The sequence below is a fragment of the Planococcus citri genome, chromosome 1 (genome assembly GCF_950023065.1).
Source record: "Planococcus citri chromosome 1, ihPlaCitr1.1, whole genome shotgun sequence".
NCBI classification, from domain to species: Eukaryota; Metazoa; Arthropoda; class Insecta; order Hemiptera; family Pseudococcidae; genus Planococcus; species Planococcus citri.
This window is the reverse complement of record NC_088677.1, coordinates 71,366,984-71,384,943: the sequence shown is the minus strand read 5'-3', so window position 1 is coordinate 71,384,943 and position 17,960 is coordinate 71,366,984. Positions and strand designations below refer to the sequence as shown.

Here is a 17,960-nt window from a genome sequence, read left to right as displayed (position 1 = left end):
TCTTCTACGCTGGTAGCATAAATTTCAGTTTTTAAAAATTAAGTATTCGCGAGTAAAGACTCAAGACTTCGTAGTTCGTAGTTCGTGGTTTTGTAGAGTTTCTGTATTCTGATTCTGAATTTCTGATGATCCTGAATTAGTGAACTCTGAAGTCCAGCCCATCAAAATTTCCAGAATCCCAAAAACCCCAATGAAATGAACATGAACATCAAGAACCAGCCTTTTCAGTCTCGTATATGTTTGTGACTTTGTGTACTTGGGAATTAATTAATCCATAATCCATCGTAATCCATTCCATAATTAATTATTATTCGTTTTCGATTTTGAAAAAAATTAAAAAATATAAATAATCCAAAAATCTTTTCTCAAAAATGGCAACACTGGAAGAGTTTTTGCCTTCAGAAAAAAAACATAGATTGGATTTTTTCAAAGAAAGAGCTTACAAGAAAAATTTTTCTTTCAAAAAATTTTTTGTTGTTCATTCTTGTGTTTTTATTATTGAAAATTTTGTAAAAATGAAAAGTTAGTGATATCTTGGTGCTTTAGGGTCGATTTTCACTGTGTTTTCTATTATTTTATACTTTTATAAAAGTATAGTTGCCAAGTTTTTATTCGTTTTATAATCGTTCGTGTTTTTACATTCGTATCTCAACATTGTGAAATGTTATCATTGTTCCTGTAAGGAAAGTTTTCAAGCCAATGGATCCGTACGTAGAGAAATTCAGCTCTCTGTCCTTACACGACAGACCAAACGATGCTAAACCGGACTTAAATTTGAGATTCACCAACAGCTCGGATCCTGGATACGGACGAATCGTTAGTAAAAGTTCACCTCAACCTTGTGCCAGTTATTCGCCATCGTTAATCAGTACCTCGAATATATCCAAAGACTCGTCTGGTAATATCATGCGAAACACCTGTACTAACGTTGCCTCGACCAGTTACTCGATTTTGGATAAGGCTAAATGTATACCAGCACCTCAGACTGGCTATTACGAAAACGGGCACAGGAATTTATACGCTAAATCACTACAGCAACGTTCCGTCAGTCCAGCCAGCGCGTGTGGCTCGTGTAAAGATTCGATTAGTCCTAATTCAAGTATGATATCAATCCAGAGCATGCATTTAGACAAGAAAAATAGCCCGGTGTACGAGAACGTAGATTATTACAACAGTCGTAATAACGTGTTACCCTCCTACTATCATCAAAGTACTAACGCGATTCATTCACGTAACGGATCCCTAGACTCTAAACATTCCAGCCCTCGTGCCAGTATTGCAGCGACCGATATTTACGAATCGACGTATCGTAAAGCCCAACCTCAAGTACCCTCCGGTGTACGATACATTCCATCGTATTCGAAAGACTATCAGTTCTACGAAGCACCTCCCGTTTACGAGAATCTTCAAAACGTTTCCACTAAACCTACTTACAATCACGAACCAGCCAAACCCGGTCCTCAAGTTCCCATTCACGGTGAACATAAACAAATCGTAACCAACGCAGAGATGAATTTCGTACCAGGTTACGATAATTCGCGAACGAACGGTGTCCGATATCCGACCGCCGTTCAACATCAAGTAATCACATCTCCTCAACAGAGGTCCAGCGTTGTACAAGCATCAGCTGCTGAAAGCACTGTTCAGCAGCCATATTACGGAGTATCTGCATCACCTAAACCCACAGCGGTATCGTATTTTAAAAATCAAAACCACAATAACATCAGTAACACCGAATTACCTCCTAGAGGAAATACTCCTTTGGGGAAAATGGAAAAAGATCCAGCTTCTGAGTACTATGCGTCTGATTTAGGATCTTTATCAGCTAATAAGTTACTTCCGTATAATGTAACTCCACCTAGACCTATGGTTTGTATTCGTGTCTTATTGGAGAAAGGGCTTTCAAGATGAAATTCGATGTTACTTAATGTTGTTTGTTTTCTGTAGGGTCCAACCGAAGCTGAACGTAAAATAGAAGAATTGACCAGGCAGCTCGAAGAAGAAATGGAAAAACAACAAGAAGAAGGAGAATATTTCGGTGAATATATTATCCAGCGGAGAGTGTTTTCTTTTTGAAAACAATCGTAATTTTGTTATTCATTTTAACAGGCATTTGCCATACTTGCGGTGACAAAGTAACCGGTGCTGGTCAAGCTTGCCAAGCTATGGGTAACCTATATCATACGAATTGTTTCATTTGTTGCTCATGCGGACGTGCCCTCCGAGGAAAAGCATTCTATAATGTTCACGGAAGAGTTTATTGCGAAGAAGATTACTTGGTAGATGTTTTAATCGAAGCTGTTTTATGAATCATTTTTTTTTATACTAACGAATTTCTCTCTCTCTCTTTTAGTATTCCGGTTTTCAACAAACTGCAGAGAAGTGTGCGATCTGTGGCCACCTGATTATGGAAATGGTGAGTCATCGTGATTCATCGATTCTCTATTTGAGCTTACCTTGGACTTGGACCTTTCTTTCGTATTGATTATTGATATGTGAATGTTATTTCGTAGATTTTACAAGCGATGGGTAAATCTTACCATCCTGGTTGTTTCCGTTGCTGTATGTGTAACGAATGTCTAGATGGTGTGCCATTCACCGTCGATGTTGATAACAAGATCTATTGTGTTAATGACTATCACAGGTATACAATGATTTTATCCATAAGTGTGTCATTTTCCTCGAAATGCTCTTTTATGTGGTTTCCATTGTTGAACTTGTTTTGATACTAGTGTGTTGCGTGTAGTACTGTATTTATTTTTTTTTTAATGAGTAAGAAGTAGGACTTGTTGTTTACGATAGTGTGTCAAGAGCGGAAGCTAAATTGGGGTGCAGTCTCTTCAAAAAGAAAAACTATAAAAGCGATTATTTTTTCGTAGAAATGAACTTAGTTTATCATTTTTTAAAACTGTAAATAGAATTATTTTTTTTTCATTTTTAGAGCAGTTATGATCAAAATTCTGGACATGAACAAAATTTTAATTCTCTCCTACGAAGGAACTGTTACAACTCGTCAACTGCGATCGAGCTGAAATTTGACTCATTGAAAGAACATGTCATCCGGACCTCGGAACCAAATTTTCAGCTCATGAAGTTGATTTTTCGATTTTTGGAGCTTTTGAAAATGCCAGAAATAGTCTTTTGGTATATTGATTTTCTGTAAAAAGAGCAAACATAAAGATAAAAAGTTGAAACTCAGTTTTTCATGCTAAAGTCGACCCATCGAATCGATTTTCACCACTTTCCAGTCGATCTGGAGGCTCCAGCTAAAGTTGACTTTTCTCCAGAAATTCCAAATCACTCTAGAAGACGTTTTTGATCAACTTTGGCAGCCTAAAATTTAATCCTATCATTAATTCGACATTCCGAATCGATTAGAGACGGTGAATCGCAAATCCATAGCAACGAGTTGAAAAATTCATTTTTTTTACAAGTTGAAAAATTCAAATTGAAAAAAATTCTAAAATCGTCAATTTTTGCAACAAATGACTCCAAACTTCTGCTACCTCCTGGAGTCGTCCTACCCCGGAGCCTCCAGATTGGTTGGAAAACGGTGGCAATCAATTCGGAGGTTCATGATCTTTTTGGCTATTTCCGCCATTTTCAAAATTTCGCCAAAATCGAGAAACAAACCTCGGCAGCTGAAACTTTGGTTCTGACTTTTGAGGTCTGGGTGTCTTGGTCTTTCAATATGCCAAATCTCAGCTCTATTGGAGTTGACGAGTCGTAAAGGTTCTTTTTCAATTAAAGAATCCATGTTTTTAAAAGAATCGGTTAGGGGGGGGGGGGGTTGAAGTGGGTTACTTTTTTTTTACAAAATCAGGATCAGGAATGGGACAGAATCTTGGTCAACATGCAAAATCCGTTTTTGAAAATGAATTATTTCAAGAAGAACGTAACTTTCGTAAATTAATCTCAAATAGTTGTTTTTTTTTTAGTCTTCCCCTACATAACTATCCTTTTTTCAAAAGTTCAATCCATAATTAAAAAGGGGTTCTATTTATTTATTTATTTTTTGTTCTTTGAGCTTCTAATTCTACGAACTAATTAAGCTACGACATTTGATTTCTTTTTTCGCTAACCATACTAATATTTTGATGCGTTTGAATCTAACAATTACAGAATGTTTGCTCCGAAATGTGCAGCTTGTGGAAAAGGAATCACTCCGGTCGAAGTAAGGACGAAAAAATGCAACGAATGAATAAATATAAAATAATTTACGAACTCGATTATCTGAATTCTTATTAATTTTCTGTTTTTGTTCTCAGGGAACCGAAGAAACTGTTCGTGTGGTTTCTATGGATAAAGATTTCCACGTAGACTGTTACGTTTGCGAGGTAAACAAGATACCTATTTTTCGGTGATTATAATTTTTTTGGCCGAAGAAAGTCTAAATTTTTGTATTTTTGTTCAGGATTGTGGTATACAACTGACAGATGAACCGGATAAGAGATGTTATCCTTTGAATGGACGTTTAATGTGCCGGTCTTGTCATATACAACATTTAAATGCTGATCACCCTGTTAATCATCAAATCCAGGTTAATTCACGTTGATTTGGAAAATTTTCTAGTAATGAATTTGCGGTGAGAGATTTATTGACGAATTGGTTTTGTTTTTGATTACAGAGTGTGGCAGCGTGTTATCAATACACAGGTTAATTTATTACTCGTATTTATTTATTGTGATGAGCCATCGAACTAAGTTATTGACGTGGTTGTATTATTTGTTTTAAGTATGTAGTGCTGAAGTGTACTGTATTCTGCGTGTAGAGCATTTATTGTTTTATCAATTTAAACGTAACGTTAATTTTATTCGAACAAAATCTAATAAATTTCCAATACGTAATGAGCTTTTGTTTTAATTAATTTCAAGATACTTCAAATATCTGTAGAAGTACCTATAAACAGATTACTGAAGATTTCGTTCATTCAGTTGAACGTTGATGAACTGTTCACAAGCGAATACATAAATTGATTTGTCTTTTATTTTAGCTGTATGAGGTTTGAGGAAACTCTTTCCAGTTTCCAGGCCTAAATGTAGTAAGTGAACTCAATTAAACAAATTCGCGACACACTCGTAAGAAGTAACAATAATGTTTATTTGAAAAACATATTAAATTACAGATAAATATTTGAATTTATAACAAGGATGAAATGTAACATCTTTAAGTAGGATCTTTGATCGTAGATGGATTTAGTTTCGTTCATAATACACTTTGTGTTCAGCTGTACAATTTATGGAATGAAGATCTTTGATCATGATTTGTTTTACGATGACTTTATATGATTGACAGAAACGTAGTGGTACAGAACTACCAATAAGAACAATACGATTCCAAGTAAATTGGCAAATACTGCCAACTGCACGTCTGTAATCATACTGTAAAACGTAAAAGGTTGATTAATAGAAAGAAATCACTACAGTTTCAGGTACATAATTGCAAATTGTTGATACGAACACAATCCATAGTAGATCATATAAGTAAAGTTATTAGGGTAATTATTACTCACGTACTTGTATGAAATTGTTTTAACTAAAGCTGTGAGCGATTAACTAAGCTTTTGAAAGCTTTTATTACTTATTTTAATAATTAAATTGTTCGTTTTCCGGCGAAAATTTTGATCAAACGCTGAACAAATCCATATCACCAAAACAAATCTGAAAAGTTATGACGTATGACGTGTGGATTGTGTACACGTTTTCGATGTATCGATAATCGTTATGACGTCAGTTGATGAATTCCAGTGTTGTTTTTTTTCAAGGCAAAAGAAATTTCAAAAGTTTTATTTTATAAGAAGTTCTACTTGGAGACTTGGAACGTGGAAAAGTTGAACTTTTATGGAAATTTGTTTTTTCAAAACACCGTTCAACACTTTATTGTCCACTTTGCCTCAATGAACTCAATAAAAAAGAATCTAATAATGCTAAAAAATGAGCGAGAGTCGAGAAACACAAGAGAATGAAACTTAGAAACATAAAAATAATACTCGAATTGAATATACAAAATATGTTTTTATTTGCTTGTTATTACAGTTTTTGAAGAATTATTCTGTACCCTGAGTATAGAAACACATAATCTCCAGCTCAAAAAGAAAATCTTCAATTGAGATTAGTAAAAATAATGCGAGTAAAAATTAAATAAATAAGGAAGATCATTTTTACATCACGTGTTACCTATTGATCGTACTCAGGGACGGAATATATATTGCGTACATGGAGAATTGGAGAGAAATAATTAAAAAATACAATTTATCTACGTTGATAATATCCCCCTCCGCCTCCTCTGCCTTGATACTGCTGATTATATCCCCCTCGTGATCTGTCTTGATTATATCCTCCCCTATTTCCAGATCTATTGTCATACCCGGAATTATCTTGGCTGTAACCTCCCCTACCAGAGTAAGTATTTTGACTATAACCAGATTTACTGGAATTATCCTGATATTGATTTTGGGATTGGCCACCCGAATATCCTTGATTCTGATATCCTCCTTGCGAATAACCTCCGGAACCGGAACTACTTTGTCGATCAAAACTGCCGAATTGATTTTGAGGTGCATTCCAACCCGCTTGGACACGTCCTCCACCTTCAAATCCTCTGCCTCCTCCACCACCTCCTCTGTTGAAATTATCACCTACAAAAATACCAATTTGATTATAATTCTGGGAATAGAATCGAACTGTAAGTAAATTATTTAAGAAAAGCTTACTGAAGTTTCCTCCGCTACCACCGCCGCCGCCAAAGTTCCCTCCTCCACCTCGTCCAGCATTGAAATTACCACCACGTCCTCCTCCTCCTCGACCTCCACCACCTCCCCCACCACCACGACCACCAGGGCCTCCGCCAGCTGATCTTTGTTGCCAACTAGGCATTTCTGGAGGGGGAGGTTCTTGTTCGTAAGGTCTGCCACCGCGATCGGGTACCTAAATTTTGATATCAAAATTATTAGAGGATTTTCACATGAATGGTGGAAAAGAGAGTAGAATCTTACCGATCCGATGACAACTTTGTTCACTGCGGATTGAGTTTTTCGACGAACTGAAGCCGAAGTTATTTTTTCCAAGATGGCCAAGTCTTTTCGAGCAGCTAATATATCGGCTAGTTTCACATTTGGTTCCACTTTCATTGTATTACGTTTTGTTGTAAAGGAACTATGGATTTCGTTCGATTTATTTTTCAAACGATCTGACCACTGTGAATGAAATAGAGAAATTAGTCAAAGTGATGAATATTTTGTTATCAGCCAGCTCCAATTTGATATGTACTTACTTCGAATGACTGAATTGTAACATCTAATCTTTTAAGCAACATCTCTCTTCTATTTCGGTACTCGTCGTACAATTCGTTATAAAATTGTTCTAATTTATGCCAGTCTTTATCGGTCAATTTTCCAGTAAACAGAGGATCGCTTATAAGCTCCTTTGGCACTTTGGAGAGAACTTCTTTCAACTGAAAAAAGAATACGTCAGTTTGACTCATACCTTCAATTTTAACGTAACAGTTTCCTCAAAAATTATTCATACCCGAGCTTGAACTTTGGTGAAAAAAACATCAGCAGGAATATTAGCCGGAGGTTTCGGGAAATTCAGAACCAATAACATATTTTTTAATACCGTTGCGGTGGGACTTTCATTCTGAAATCATTCGTTAGATTAAGAATTACATTTCGGACAAGAAATAACTAGAAAATAGAAAGTAAGTTTTACCAAAGTGACTGAAAGAGTTGTATCAGGTTTACTAGCATAGAACATCCGAGCTGATTTTAATTCAGCCAATAAGTATTCGAGCAGAAGTATTTTATTTGGTTTGGATTGTAAAATATCATGAATGCGGCCTTGCGTCAAGCAAGAATACTGGCAACCTGTGCAAACAATTATTCATTAGTTTGTACAAAAACATATTGAAATTCGACCTGTTTACGTTGCGAGGGTATTTGCACTTACCTACTTCCCTGAGAAAACCACCCAATTCTAATAGAAATGCACTCGAATCATCCGGTGTTGCGATAGCATTTACATGGTCGTCTAATGAGTAAAGCACTTGTATTTCTTTCGTAACCCATTCCACTAGTTGAGTAAAAGCAATTGATTTCGCGCCTTCGGTTATACATTTCTCCAGACCGATATCATCAAGTGCAGTGTACCTGCGTGAATTATAAAAGTTACATTAAATACGTTACAGCATGAGTACAAGCTCCATCGGAGTAAAACAACAAACAATAGGTAGGTAAACTGAGAATGGAATTTGTTACATAAAGTTCTCACCCAAGTTCGTTCAGAGATTCCAAGATCTCGGCAGCCATGATACAGGGATTATTAAAATTTGAATAAAAGTATCACTTTACACCGAAATGTAATAAATAAATCGTAGAATAACTTGGAAAATTATATCAGAACATGTTTGATGCGGCGGGGTAAGTGAAAAGAGTACTCTTGTATTACACACGTTCTTAAGATGGTTTGATATAAATAATCAAAGAATCAATTAATACTATTGTTTTAATTACTTTAACATAATGAAGGGTACGAAATTTTGAATAAATCGAGTTAAAATTACGAAAAAAAAAGCTGCACATCAATCAGAAATCGCCGATGATAAGTTTGATAATTCCAAGGATGTCTGGACTTCTCGTATAAACTGGATAAACGTAATTTTTGATCGTCGCTAGCGCTCTTGTGGTGAAAAATAAAACTAAAATTTCATTTGATTTTAAAAAACTAACTACGAAAATCCAGTTTGATGATTACAAATCGTTGTATTCAGCATGGCGGTTCTTTTTCGTTATCTGTAAAAAAGTGAATTCTATTTCAATCTGTGTCAAAAACTTCAATTTCGCGTTTTCCGTTTAGTATTCCACGCATATTTTAATGGAAATTTGAGAAAAATCATCAACTGTACTCTTAATCGTTCCTCATTTTCCAAGTGTTCATCAACATTTCGTACGTCTCTGTACGTCTCGATGGAAGTGGTAAGCAGACGAGAACTGGAAGAATGTGTTTTGAAAAAATACGACCCAAATTCGGCCGGAATCATAGCCACAGCTCCGCTAGCAGCCGCTTATGTGTTTGACCCAGAGACGGAAAAATGGGAGAAACTAAACTGCGAAGGTATTTTATTCCTATATCGAAAAACATACGATCCGTATTGTAATCTATTTCTTCTGAACAGACTGACTAGTTCTCATTTATATCAACCTATAAATCGGCAGCTTCAACTGCAAGTAGAAAACTCGTATTTACTGTATAAAAACGAAAACGGCGTTATTATCGGATTTTGGATACACGATCGAAAGTATTTTGACAAAATATGCGACGAAATCAAGAAAATGTTGTACAGTATTAATTTACACTCGACCAGAGTCAACACACCTAATGGTAAAGATCCTGAAATAAGTAAAATGTTACGCAAAGTCGAAGAAGACAACCTAAGAGCGAAATACGGATTGAAAAATTTACGGCGAGATGATGGATCTACCAAATCGACGTCAACGCCATCGACACCAAACAGCGTTGCAGAATTTTTCACCAACACCAACGGTGTAGATAAAGAACTTCAAGCAGTCACATCTTCGAACAACGTTACGAAATTTTTCGCCAACGGTGTAGATAAAGAACTTCAAGCAGTCACATCTTCGAACAACGTTACGAAATTTTTCGCCAACGGTGCTGATAAAGAATACCAAACAATGAGTTCGAACAGCGTAACCAAGTTTTTCACCAACGGAGACAGAGAACTTCAAACGACGACGTCGAACAGCGTTACGAAATTTTTCGAAAACGCTAGCAAAGTTTTCAAAAGTAATAGTAAACCTGTACCTGTACCTGTGTTTAATGATAATTACCAAAGTACTAATGTTTTAAAGAATTTAATTTGTAATCCGCAGTATAACGTAGAAAGTATTGAGAAAAATCAACGATACTCTTATGTAGTAGATGAAATGTAATAATATGATGACTGGATTACTCGACTTAATTGTGATCAGATTTTATTTTAAATCACAGGTGTTAATTATTTTCTGAGTTGTTTTTTTTATTTTTTTGTACTTGAACAATAAATATTTTGCTTCGCTAGTTAAACATATTTTTCTCGTGTTTTATTGGTATTGAATTGAGTAAGCTAAAAAAAACACATCTTGGTAGTTCGTATTAATGACTTTGCGAATCATAAAAGGAGTATTATTTTTATATTCCAATTAAAATGAGATATTTTTGCAGAATTGATAATAATCAGGAATCACGTGTTTGTTGTTATATAACAAGTCGAAGTTCAACTTCAATACGTTACGAATCACTTGATACATATTTACTCATTCATAACATGACTGATTAATGTTGAAGTAACCTCGTGTAGGTTGCATTGTATTTTGATAAACTGGTTAACTCGAGATGATCATGTTGGTAATCACGTTTTATTTATTTATAAAACGAAAACTTTTACCTAAATTCAACCATGGAAATGTGTCAATGTTTATAGGATGTGCGAACTGCGAACTGAGGAGCGTCGTCACGTAATCATTTATATTTTATTCGGTAGTCGACGAGTAGGTAGTAATATTTTGTGTACATTTTTGACTGAAATTTTACTGGAAAGTAAGTTGATCAAGGTTCAGGATTTTCAGCCTCAGAAAAGTGAACTGAAGAAAGAAGGAAAGAAGTCATCCCCTAGGATAATCCCTAATCCCTATGTGGTCATTAATTGTTCCACCGTTGTTTGGATTATTTTTCTCTCAATCACCATATTGTTTCAGATACAAGGCTCTCAGAAGAGAAGAAAGAACATTTTCGTAATTGGACCTGCACTATGTACCCTTCCGGTTTGACAGGGATGAGAATAAGGGATGATGGACCGGTCAAGGTCGAAGTTTACATCTTTCACGACGGAGATGAATCGTTCGCAGCATCAGCTGGTTTTTTTGAAAAGAACAAGGAACAATGGACAGAAAAAAATGCCCCTTTTTACCCTACCTTTACTTCATTTGTTGGGCCGACAGTGCGAACGTGACTAAAACAACGTCCTTCACCTCGGTACGACAACAAATACATGCGTACTGAAGTCTGGTGGAACTGCGCAGCTAGTTATCAACGGAACATCAAGTAAAATATACGTTCAGACCCGTTATTATGTTCATAACAAACTCGTACTCGGTTGTGTTTACTTACAGTAAATTTATTCCTTTTTATAAACTGCGTGCTGCCGTGTGTATATGGCAATATTTTAGTTGGTAATTTTACATATCCGGTGAAAATTTATCGTACCAAGATGAAAGCAATAAGGCGACCTGTGCTAATATGGTAAGAATATTTCACTGTCAATTTACTCGATTTTTTTTTGTTTTTCATTGTTTCCATTGTTCGACTTTGTAATTGTCCGCAGGCTGTCCAAAAAAACCTCTTTTTGTCCATGTATCGTACAACGCAGACAGATGTCTTCTTCTCAGATCGCCACCGCATTGAGACCCTTTTACTTCTTCGTTCATCCAGATTTATTCGGAAAATACCCTTCGGAAAGAGTAAGTAATTTGGCTTTGGCACCGCTTTCATAATTTGAAATTTTTTTTGGCATAAATTAATCGTTGGCAATGTGAAATTTTCGCAGGCTGTGAATGAAAGCTCGTTGCAATCGTTGAGCTCGTTTATCGAGACTGTAAAATCAGAAAAACCTCAATCGGCGACCACCTTAACATTTTACCTGAAACCTCAAGAAAGCGAAAGTAATTAATGGTTTTTATTTTCCATCTACGTGTCACAAAGAAAACTATTTTTGTAATAATGAACGTATTGTTTGCAGGACGTTTGAAATCTGTTAAAATTCGACTCAATGAGAACGATATACAGAAAACTGTTTCGTCCTTATTGTCCAGCTGCAATTTACCGACTACGTACGTTGATAATTTAACGAAAAATGAGAAGTATCCTGGACCTGGTTTTAAGCGAAAGATGAATTACTCGTATTCTTTCGACGATAATGCCGAAGATATGATTAATAATATGGAGTATGCTATTAGACAAACATTGGATCATCAGTTCCTATGGTAAATTTATTGCACAAATAGGTTCCTACTTAACATAGTAGTTGTTTCGATTTGAATTTAATAAAAAAATGCATCCTATTTACAGCGATTGGCTTAAGAAAAATATTTCTAAAGCTCAAGAAAGACTGAAAAAATGCGAACCTGTCAGAGAAGAGATCTCTCGCCTCCAGACTGAAATTTCAGCCGCTCTTGGTATCTCAGAACTTATATTAGATTGTGGTTGGAATATTAGACATTACAGAGGCTGTTTGGTCAGTTTTCAAAATCTAGCTCATCATCATCCCAAAGAAATGGAGATATTGAAAGGTGAGAAATTAAGTTTTTTTTTTGAATCGATAGCGTTCGAACAATATTCTAAATTTTTGGATCATTCCAGGTCGAACCTTGGTCTTCGGTAGTCATACTGGGATGTCATTTGATGGACACGTACTTCTCAACAGTGGAGAAGTTCGTCATAATTGGTTAGATGTGAGTATACCTCGAATTCATTCAAATGAGCGAAATCTGGAAATCGACTTACGATATTTTAACGAATAAAATATAATTTCAGTTTATTAAAAATATTCCTAAAGAAGACGCGGTCCTATTGACTTTACCATCGTTTGAAAAATCAGTTTCCAGAGTCCTTCGAGATATTAAGATAGTTAGAAGGTAAGCATCTAAATACTATCGAGCATTTTATAGTATCCCTAAATGCGATAAACTCGTTTAATTTATTGGATCGTTAAAATCTGCGGAAGTTGGACCCATAAACATGAATATATTTCGGTTAAAATACTCGCATCGTTTAAATTAAACGAATTTAAAACGTTATCACCGCAATTTCCCTATAGATAATTCCCACGCAATCTTACGGCATTTCTAACTAGCGAAAATTGCTCTAGAAATCGAATTTCGCTGACATTTTCCGGCCCTTAGGCAAATTTATCCCAGAAATTCTTATCCATAACATAAACGAATTCGTTCCTCGTCCATTGAGCTGAAATTCACAATAAACGTCTGACACAATACGGCGCAGTTGAATTATAAGTCGCACTCCCCTCTTAATTTCAAGTAAAAAATAAAAATGAAACGTTGTTGAATTATTCAAAAGTGACCTTGCGACCTATCAAAATGGGTTAAAATTTCGTTAGAGTAACAAATATTTCATTGAAAATGTTTTTTGAGCGTTTTTGAACAATTTTAAGCCCAAAATCAGGTGATAATTTTTGGAATTTTGGAAAAAAGTGTCAAACGACCTATCAAAATGAGTGAAAATTTTTTGTTATCAAAATTTATTTTGATTAGTTTTGAAAAATTTTTAGGTCAAAATGAGGTCGTGATCATTTTTGAGACTTTTGAAAAAGATGTCATTCGGCTTTGTCAAAAATCTCAAAAATCATGACCAGATTTTGGGGCTTAAAATTGCCCAAAAATTCTCAAAAAAAAACATTTTTACTGTAGAAAATAATTATTAGGGCTAGGACTTTTATGATAATGCTTTTTTTTTGTAGCAACATCCTATATGGCATAAATATATATTCTTTGCGTTTCATTCCATTCTGAGGCGAATGGTGAAAGTTGATAGTGCTTTTTTTTGCTTTTTTTGGGTGTAAATGCTTTAAAATGCTTATTTTGGCCCAAAAAGGCCGAAATTTTGCTATTTTGGGGCCTTTTTTAGTCGTTAGCGCTTTTTTTGGTAAAAAATTGGTAAAATTGAAGAAATTAGTTCCCAAAATACAAAAATTTATCAACTTTTGCACATTTTTGAAAAAAATAAATAATTTTTGGAAAAAGGTCAGTTTAAAAAAACAAGGGAGAAAAAACTGAAAAATAACAGATTCAGTTTTCATTTTTCAATTTTTATTTTATTTTTTTTTTTTCTAATTTTTAGTTTCAGTTTTTTCCTTTTTTTTCATTTTCTTTTTTTCATTCATTTCGGTTCATGTTGTACAGATATTTAAGGGAGGTATCTTGCTGGGTTTGAAAAAACTTTCATTTTGATATGTAACATGGTCGGATTTGATAGCGCTTTTTTTTGCTTTTTTCTTACATTTTTAATGCTTTTTTATAGCGCTTAAAACGTGTTTGATAGCGCTTAAAAATCCTAGCCCTAATAATTATTATTGAACTTGGTAAATTTTGTATAATTTTGACCAAAATTTTTACAGAAAATTCCAACCGAAAACGATGGCTAAACAGTACGAAGATAATTTACGAAGATTGACGACAACTTTGAGCGATCACCTTGGCCGATATGGTTTTCCAAGAGATTGGCCCCAGTCTTTATCAAATTACGAATTAGTAGTTGAAACGTAAGTTAACACGATGAAAGGATTAAATTATTAATATTACACGCATGATTGTCGACTGATATCGAAGTGATCATGTGATAATCTCGAGTATATTGATACATATTAGTGTAATTAGGGAAGTTCATCAATACGAATAATTACATTAGTAATTTTAAAACTACTACCGCAATATTAAACGGATATTTTTTTGCTTTTTCAGCGAGGCAGGACCTTTAATGGTTTCGCCAACGGGCCAGTTCATTGTACCATCGTCTTGTCCTTCGACTCTTCTAGTCAATTTTATTACAGATAATTTAGACGAGGCGGAACGTTTAAATGAACATTATCAAAGGTAGATACCTAGAATTAGAAAATTTCGTCTAATTTCCATTTTGAAAATAAATCACAATTTTTTAACCTAATTTCTCGCATTCGTTTCCGCAGCCATAAACATATCGAAAAAGATTTAGAAAAAAAATGCGTCGACGAATTCGAACTTTCCGATATATCGAAGGAAGACAACATCTCGCCCGATCTGATGATCAACTGTTGCTCGCGTCTGTTGAAAAATAAAGACTCCCTTAAGTATTTATTAGAAGGTTCCCATCTCTATGTCGCTAATTATTACAGCATTATGTCTGACGGACAAATCTGTATTCCTTGGAACTGGAAATTGTGATGTGTATTGTATAAATTTTGATGTAAAATTTCGTCGTTTGTATTTTCTAGCATTTTTATTGCCTCTATTCGTTATTTTGAAAATTTCATTAAGTGTTACTCTCAGTAAGGTGAAATCTGCTGTACCCAACGTGTTATTTTTGTTAGTGCAATATATCTTACTTATTTATGCTTTTAAACCGTCGTTCTGTTTTATTTCGGTATCATTATCATTATCACAGGTGCCGGTGTCGCGGTATACAATGTAAATACAAGATAACGTACCTATATAAAATGTGCCTCGACTATTCGAGTTCCTAGCTGATGAAGAACCTGTTTTTATTGTTGGAAATTCAAATCGATACGATAATGTTTCCTTGTTGGGATGTATTGATGATGATTATGATACAGATAGGATGTTTTTAATAGTAGTTATCTAGCTTCGAGGAACAATTGAATGTTCACCTTCCATTCTAGGAAATCACAGTGATTGTGATAATATTGTGGGATTGTATAGGTAGATTTTGATGATGAACAAGTATAACAGTATCGGTGAATTTTAAAGTTGCAAGTAGCGATGGTGACGTTTACTAATCTAGCTATAACGTCGTCAGTCACCATACATATAACGTGGTTTACCTAAATGGTATTTGAAATGCTTATAAATACGTGCAAATTTCGATGATTTGCGTTACTAATTATTCGTACTAATGAGTTATGGATACGTTTATTTTATTTACATTTTTCTCGACAACGAGGTGATTTGTTTGTTTTATTACCGTGATGAAAAATTTCATTGCTGGTATGAGTCATCTATTAAAAGGATTCATTAGCCAACTGTTTTATTTTAAGCGATAGAAATGAAATATCTGCTTCCTTGAAGGAGTTTCAACGTAGAGATAGCTTTAATTCGAGTAGTCGAGCCTTATTAATTCTGTCATCTTCGAATTCGAGCGATATTCGAAGAGGTCGGGAAATCGAGTCTCGTTAAATTTCCTCACTCATCTGTTTAAATTAATGAAATGATTTAAGTCTTGTTGACGTACCTATGCTTAGTTTGAAGTTTGAACAACCTAAATGTTCGTAAGGATTTCATTCAACGTCATTGGTAAAATTATTATATTATTATTACTAAAGCTCGTGCTTTCAAATTGAATTTATTGTAGGTAGATACGAAGACGAATCTCATGTTTACAAATACATAGTTAGGCATGTATTATAGGTGATAGGTGATAATGATTTAATTAATTTGGACGATATCGACGCTCTCGAAAAAATTCATCCCCCTTCTCGAATCCACCCAAACAATTTCAATAAACTAGGCCAAGTTACCTAATATACAGCAAGAGATGACAGAAAATTTTCCACAGAAAGTCAAGTTTTTGAAAATTTATATTGTGAAAAAGTTATTGTGAATGGTGAAAAAATTATTTTAAAAAAGGGTTTTAATATTTGTAAAGTGATAAAATTATTTAAAATGAAGGAAAATTTCAAAAATTTGTAGATATGTAATTGAAAATTTATTGGGTAGTTGTACTTAGTTGATAAATAATATTTTCAAAATGAGTACGGACTTTGACCTCATATTTTGAAGAAATTTAAATTTCCAGTAACTTTCTGAAAAGTGGTAGGTAGGTACCTACATTCACTTTTTACAAGAGCAAGCATCTTAATATCGAGATAAAAATCCGAAACTCGATTTATTCCTATTTTCTATGCAAAAGCAGGGAGAATGTCTTAAACATGTTTAAAACACGTTTAAAACAAATGAAAAAACAAAACCGTGTTTATTAAACATGTTTTTTTTTTCAACTCCAATTTTCTAAAAAAAAAAAACACTTTTTTCCAGTTTCTCGTTGAAAAAGAAGTGGAATTAAATGAACGGTATCTACATATTTTTTAGACAAATTTTGTGTTTTGATTTCAATTTTTCAATATTTCTTGAGCCAAAAATTGATGACTGGATAACCGATATTTTGAAAAACTGAATCCAAAACAAATGAATTTGTGTATAAAAAAACTGTTTTAAAACCAAAAAAAAACACGTTTTTGTACAACTCTGCGCAAAAGTCGACCCCCCCCCCTTGAAACGATTTCAAACATTTTCCAGCCCTCCAGCCGATCTAAATTTACCTATCATAAGTCCGACATTCTAAATCGATTACGAACAAGATTTTTTTTTTCAAGTTGAAAAATCTCAAATTTAAAAAAAAATCCAAAATCGTCAATTTTGTCACAAAATGACTCAAAACTTCGTCTACCGTCTAAAGTCTACCCCTGGAATCGATTGGCATAGTTTTCTACCTAATCTGGAGCCTCCATCAAAAGTTGGCCTTTCTCCAGCGATTTCGAATCGCCCTGGAAGGCATTTGTAATCGACTACGAGAGCTGAGAATTTAATCCTATCACAGCATTGTAGACATTCCAAATTGATTAAGGGCGGCCGGCGGGTGAATCGCAAATACGAGGTGATGGTGACGAGTAGAGAAGTGTACATTTTTTTTTACAAGTTGAAAAATTTCAAATTAAAAAAAAAAAATCAAAATTTTCAATCTTTACGAAAAATGACTCAAAACTTCGTCTGCTGCCCAAAGTCGACACCTCGAATCAATTGGCACAATTTTCCACCTGATCTGGAGCCTCGACCAGAAAAAGTTGGCTTTTGTCCAGCGATTTCGAATTGCTGAAAATATAATGCTATCACAATTTCGACATTCCAAATCGATTAAGACCGGTGAATCGCAAATCCTATGAGACGAGTTGAACTTGAAAAGTGTATTTTTTTACAAGTTTAAAAATCTGAATTGAAAAAAAAAAAAAAAACTAAAATCTTCAATTTTTAGTTTTACATAAAAATTAAAATTAATCAGAACTAATGCTATCGTCTATAGTCTGTCCTTCAAATCGATTTCCACCATTTTCGGACAAATCTGGAGCCTCCAGCAAAAGTTTGGCCTTTCTCCAGAAACTTCAAATTGCTCACCATAAAGCCTCAA

At 34.5% G+C, this 17,960-nt stretch overlaps 5 protein-coding genes across 6 annotated transcripts; 3 read left to right on the top strand and 2 right to left on the bottom strand.

The window, feature by feature from the left end:
- Positions 1–471: 471 nt before the first annotated feature.
- Positions 472–4,850, top strand: jub (LIM domain-containing protein jub). 2 transcript variants are annotated; one of them, XM_065368778.1, is made up of 9 exons: positions 473–1,869; positions 1,948–2,038; positions 2,110–2,279; positions 2,354–2,416; positions 2,514–2,644; positions 4,123–4,174; positions 4,269–4,337; positions 4,415–4,540; positions 4,628–4,850. In XM_065368778.1, exons 1-9 carry the CDS (start codon positions 700–702, stop codon positions 4,658–4,660), a joined length of 1,905 nt encoding a protein of 634 aa, XP_065224850.1. In that variant the 5' UTR covers positions 473–699; the 3' UTR covers positions 4,661–4,850. The 2 variants fall into 2 exon arrangements, with proteins under 2 accessions (XP_065224933.1, XP_065224850.1); XM_065368861.1 differs by lacking the exons at positions 4,123–4,174; positions 4,628–4,850 and having other exon boundaries at positions 472–1,869.
- A 229-nt stretch (positions 4,851–5,079) lies between these two features.
- On the bottom strand, positions 5,080–5,380 carry LOC135849102 (dolichyl-diphosphooligosaccharide--protein glycosyltransferase subunit 4). The gene has a single exon (XM_065369361.1). The coding sequence runs from the start codon at positions 5,378–5,380 to the stop codon at positions 5,270–5,272; it is 111 nt and encodes a 36-aa protein (XP_065225433.1). The 3' UTR covers positions 5,080–5,269.
- LOC135848871 (protein FAM98A) lies at positions 5,080–8,614 on the bottom strand. The gene is made up of 9 exons (XM_065368985.1): positions 8,268–8,614; positions 7,947–8,146; positions 7,710–7,864; positions 7,527–7,637; positions 7,273–7,452; positions 6,995–7,195; positions 6,713–6,926; positions 5,517–6,637; positions 5,080–5,381 (listed from the first exon to the last, which is right to left on the bottom strand). The coding sequence occupies exons 1-8, from the start codon at positions 8,303–8,305 to the stop codon at positions 6,252–6,254; spliced, it is 1,485 nt and encodes a 494-aa protein (XP_065225057.1). The 5' UTR covers positions 8,306–8,614; the 3' UTR covers positions 5,080–5,381; positions 5,517–6,251.
- Positions 8,615–8,741: 127 nt separating this feature from the next.
- On the top strand, positions 8,742–10,083 carry LOC135849039 (mRNA-decapping enzyme 1A-like). Its single transcript, XM_065369218.1, has 2 exons — positions 8,742–9,110; positions 9,172–10,083. Exons 1-2 carry the CDS (start codon positions 9,088–9,090, stop codon positions 9,944–9,946), a joined length of 798 nt encoding a protein of 265 aa, XP_065225290.1. The 5' UTR covers positions 8,742–9,087; the 3' UTR covers positions 9,947–10,083.
- A 416-nt stretch (positions 10,084–10,499) lies between these two features.
- On the top strand, positions 10,500–15,164 carry LOC135848954 (T-cell activation inhibitor, mitochondrial). Its single transcript, XM_065369101.1, has 10 exons — positions 10,500–11,294; positions 11,377–11,512; positions 11,599–11,713; positions 11,791–12,034; positions 12,120–12,340; positions 12,411–12,502; positions 12,585–12,685; positions 14,185–14,328; positions 14,528–14,659; positions 14,752–15,164. Exons 1-10 carry the CDS (start codon positions 11,263–11,265, stop codon positions 14,984–14,986), a joined length of 1,452 nt encoding a protein of 483 aa, XP_065225173.1. The 5' UTR covers positions 10,500–11,262; the 3' UTR covers positions 14,987–15,164.
- Positions 15,165–17,960: the final 2,796 nt, after the last annotated feature.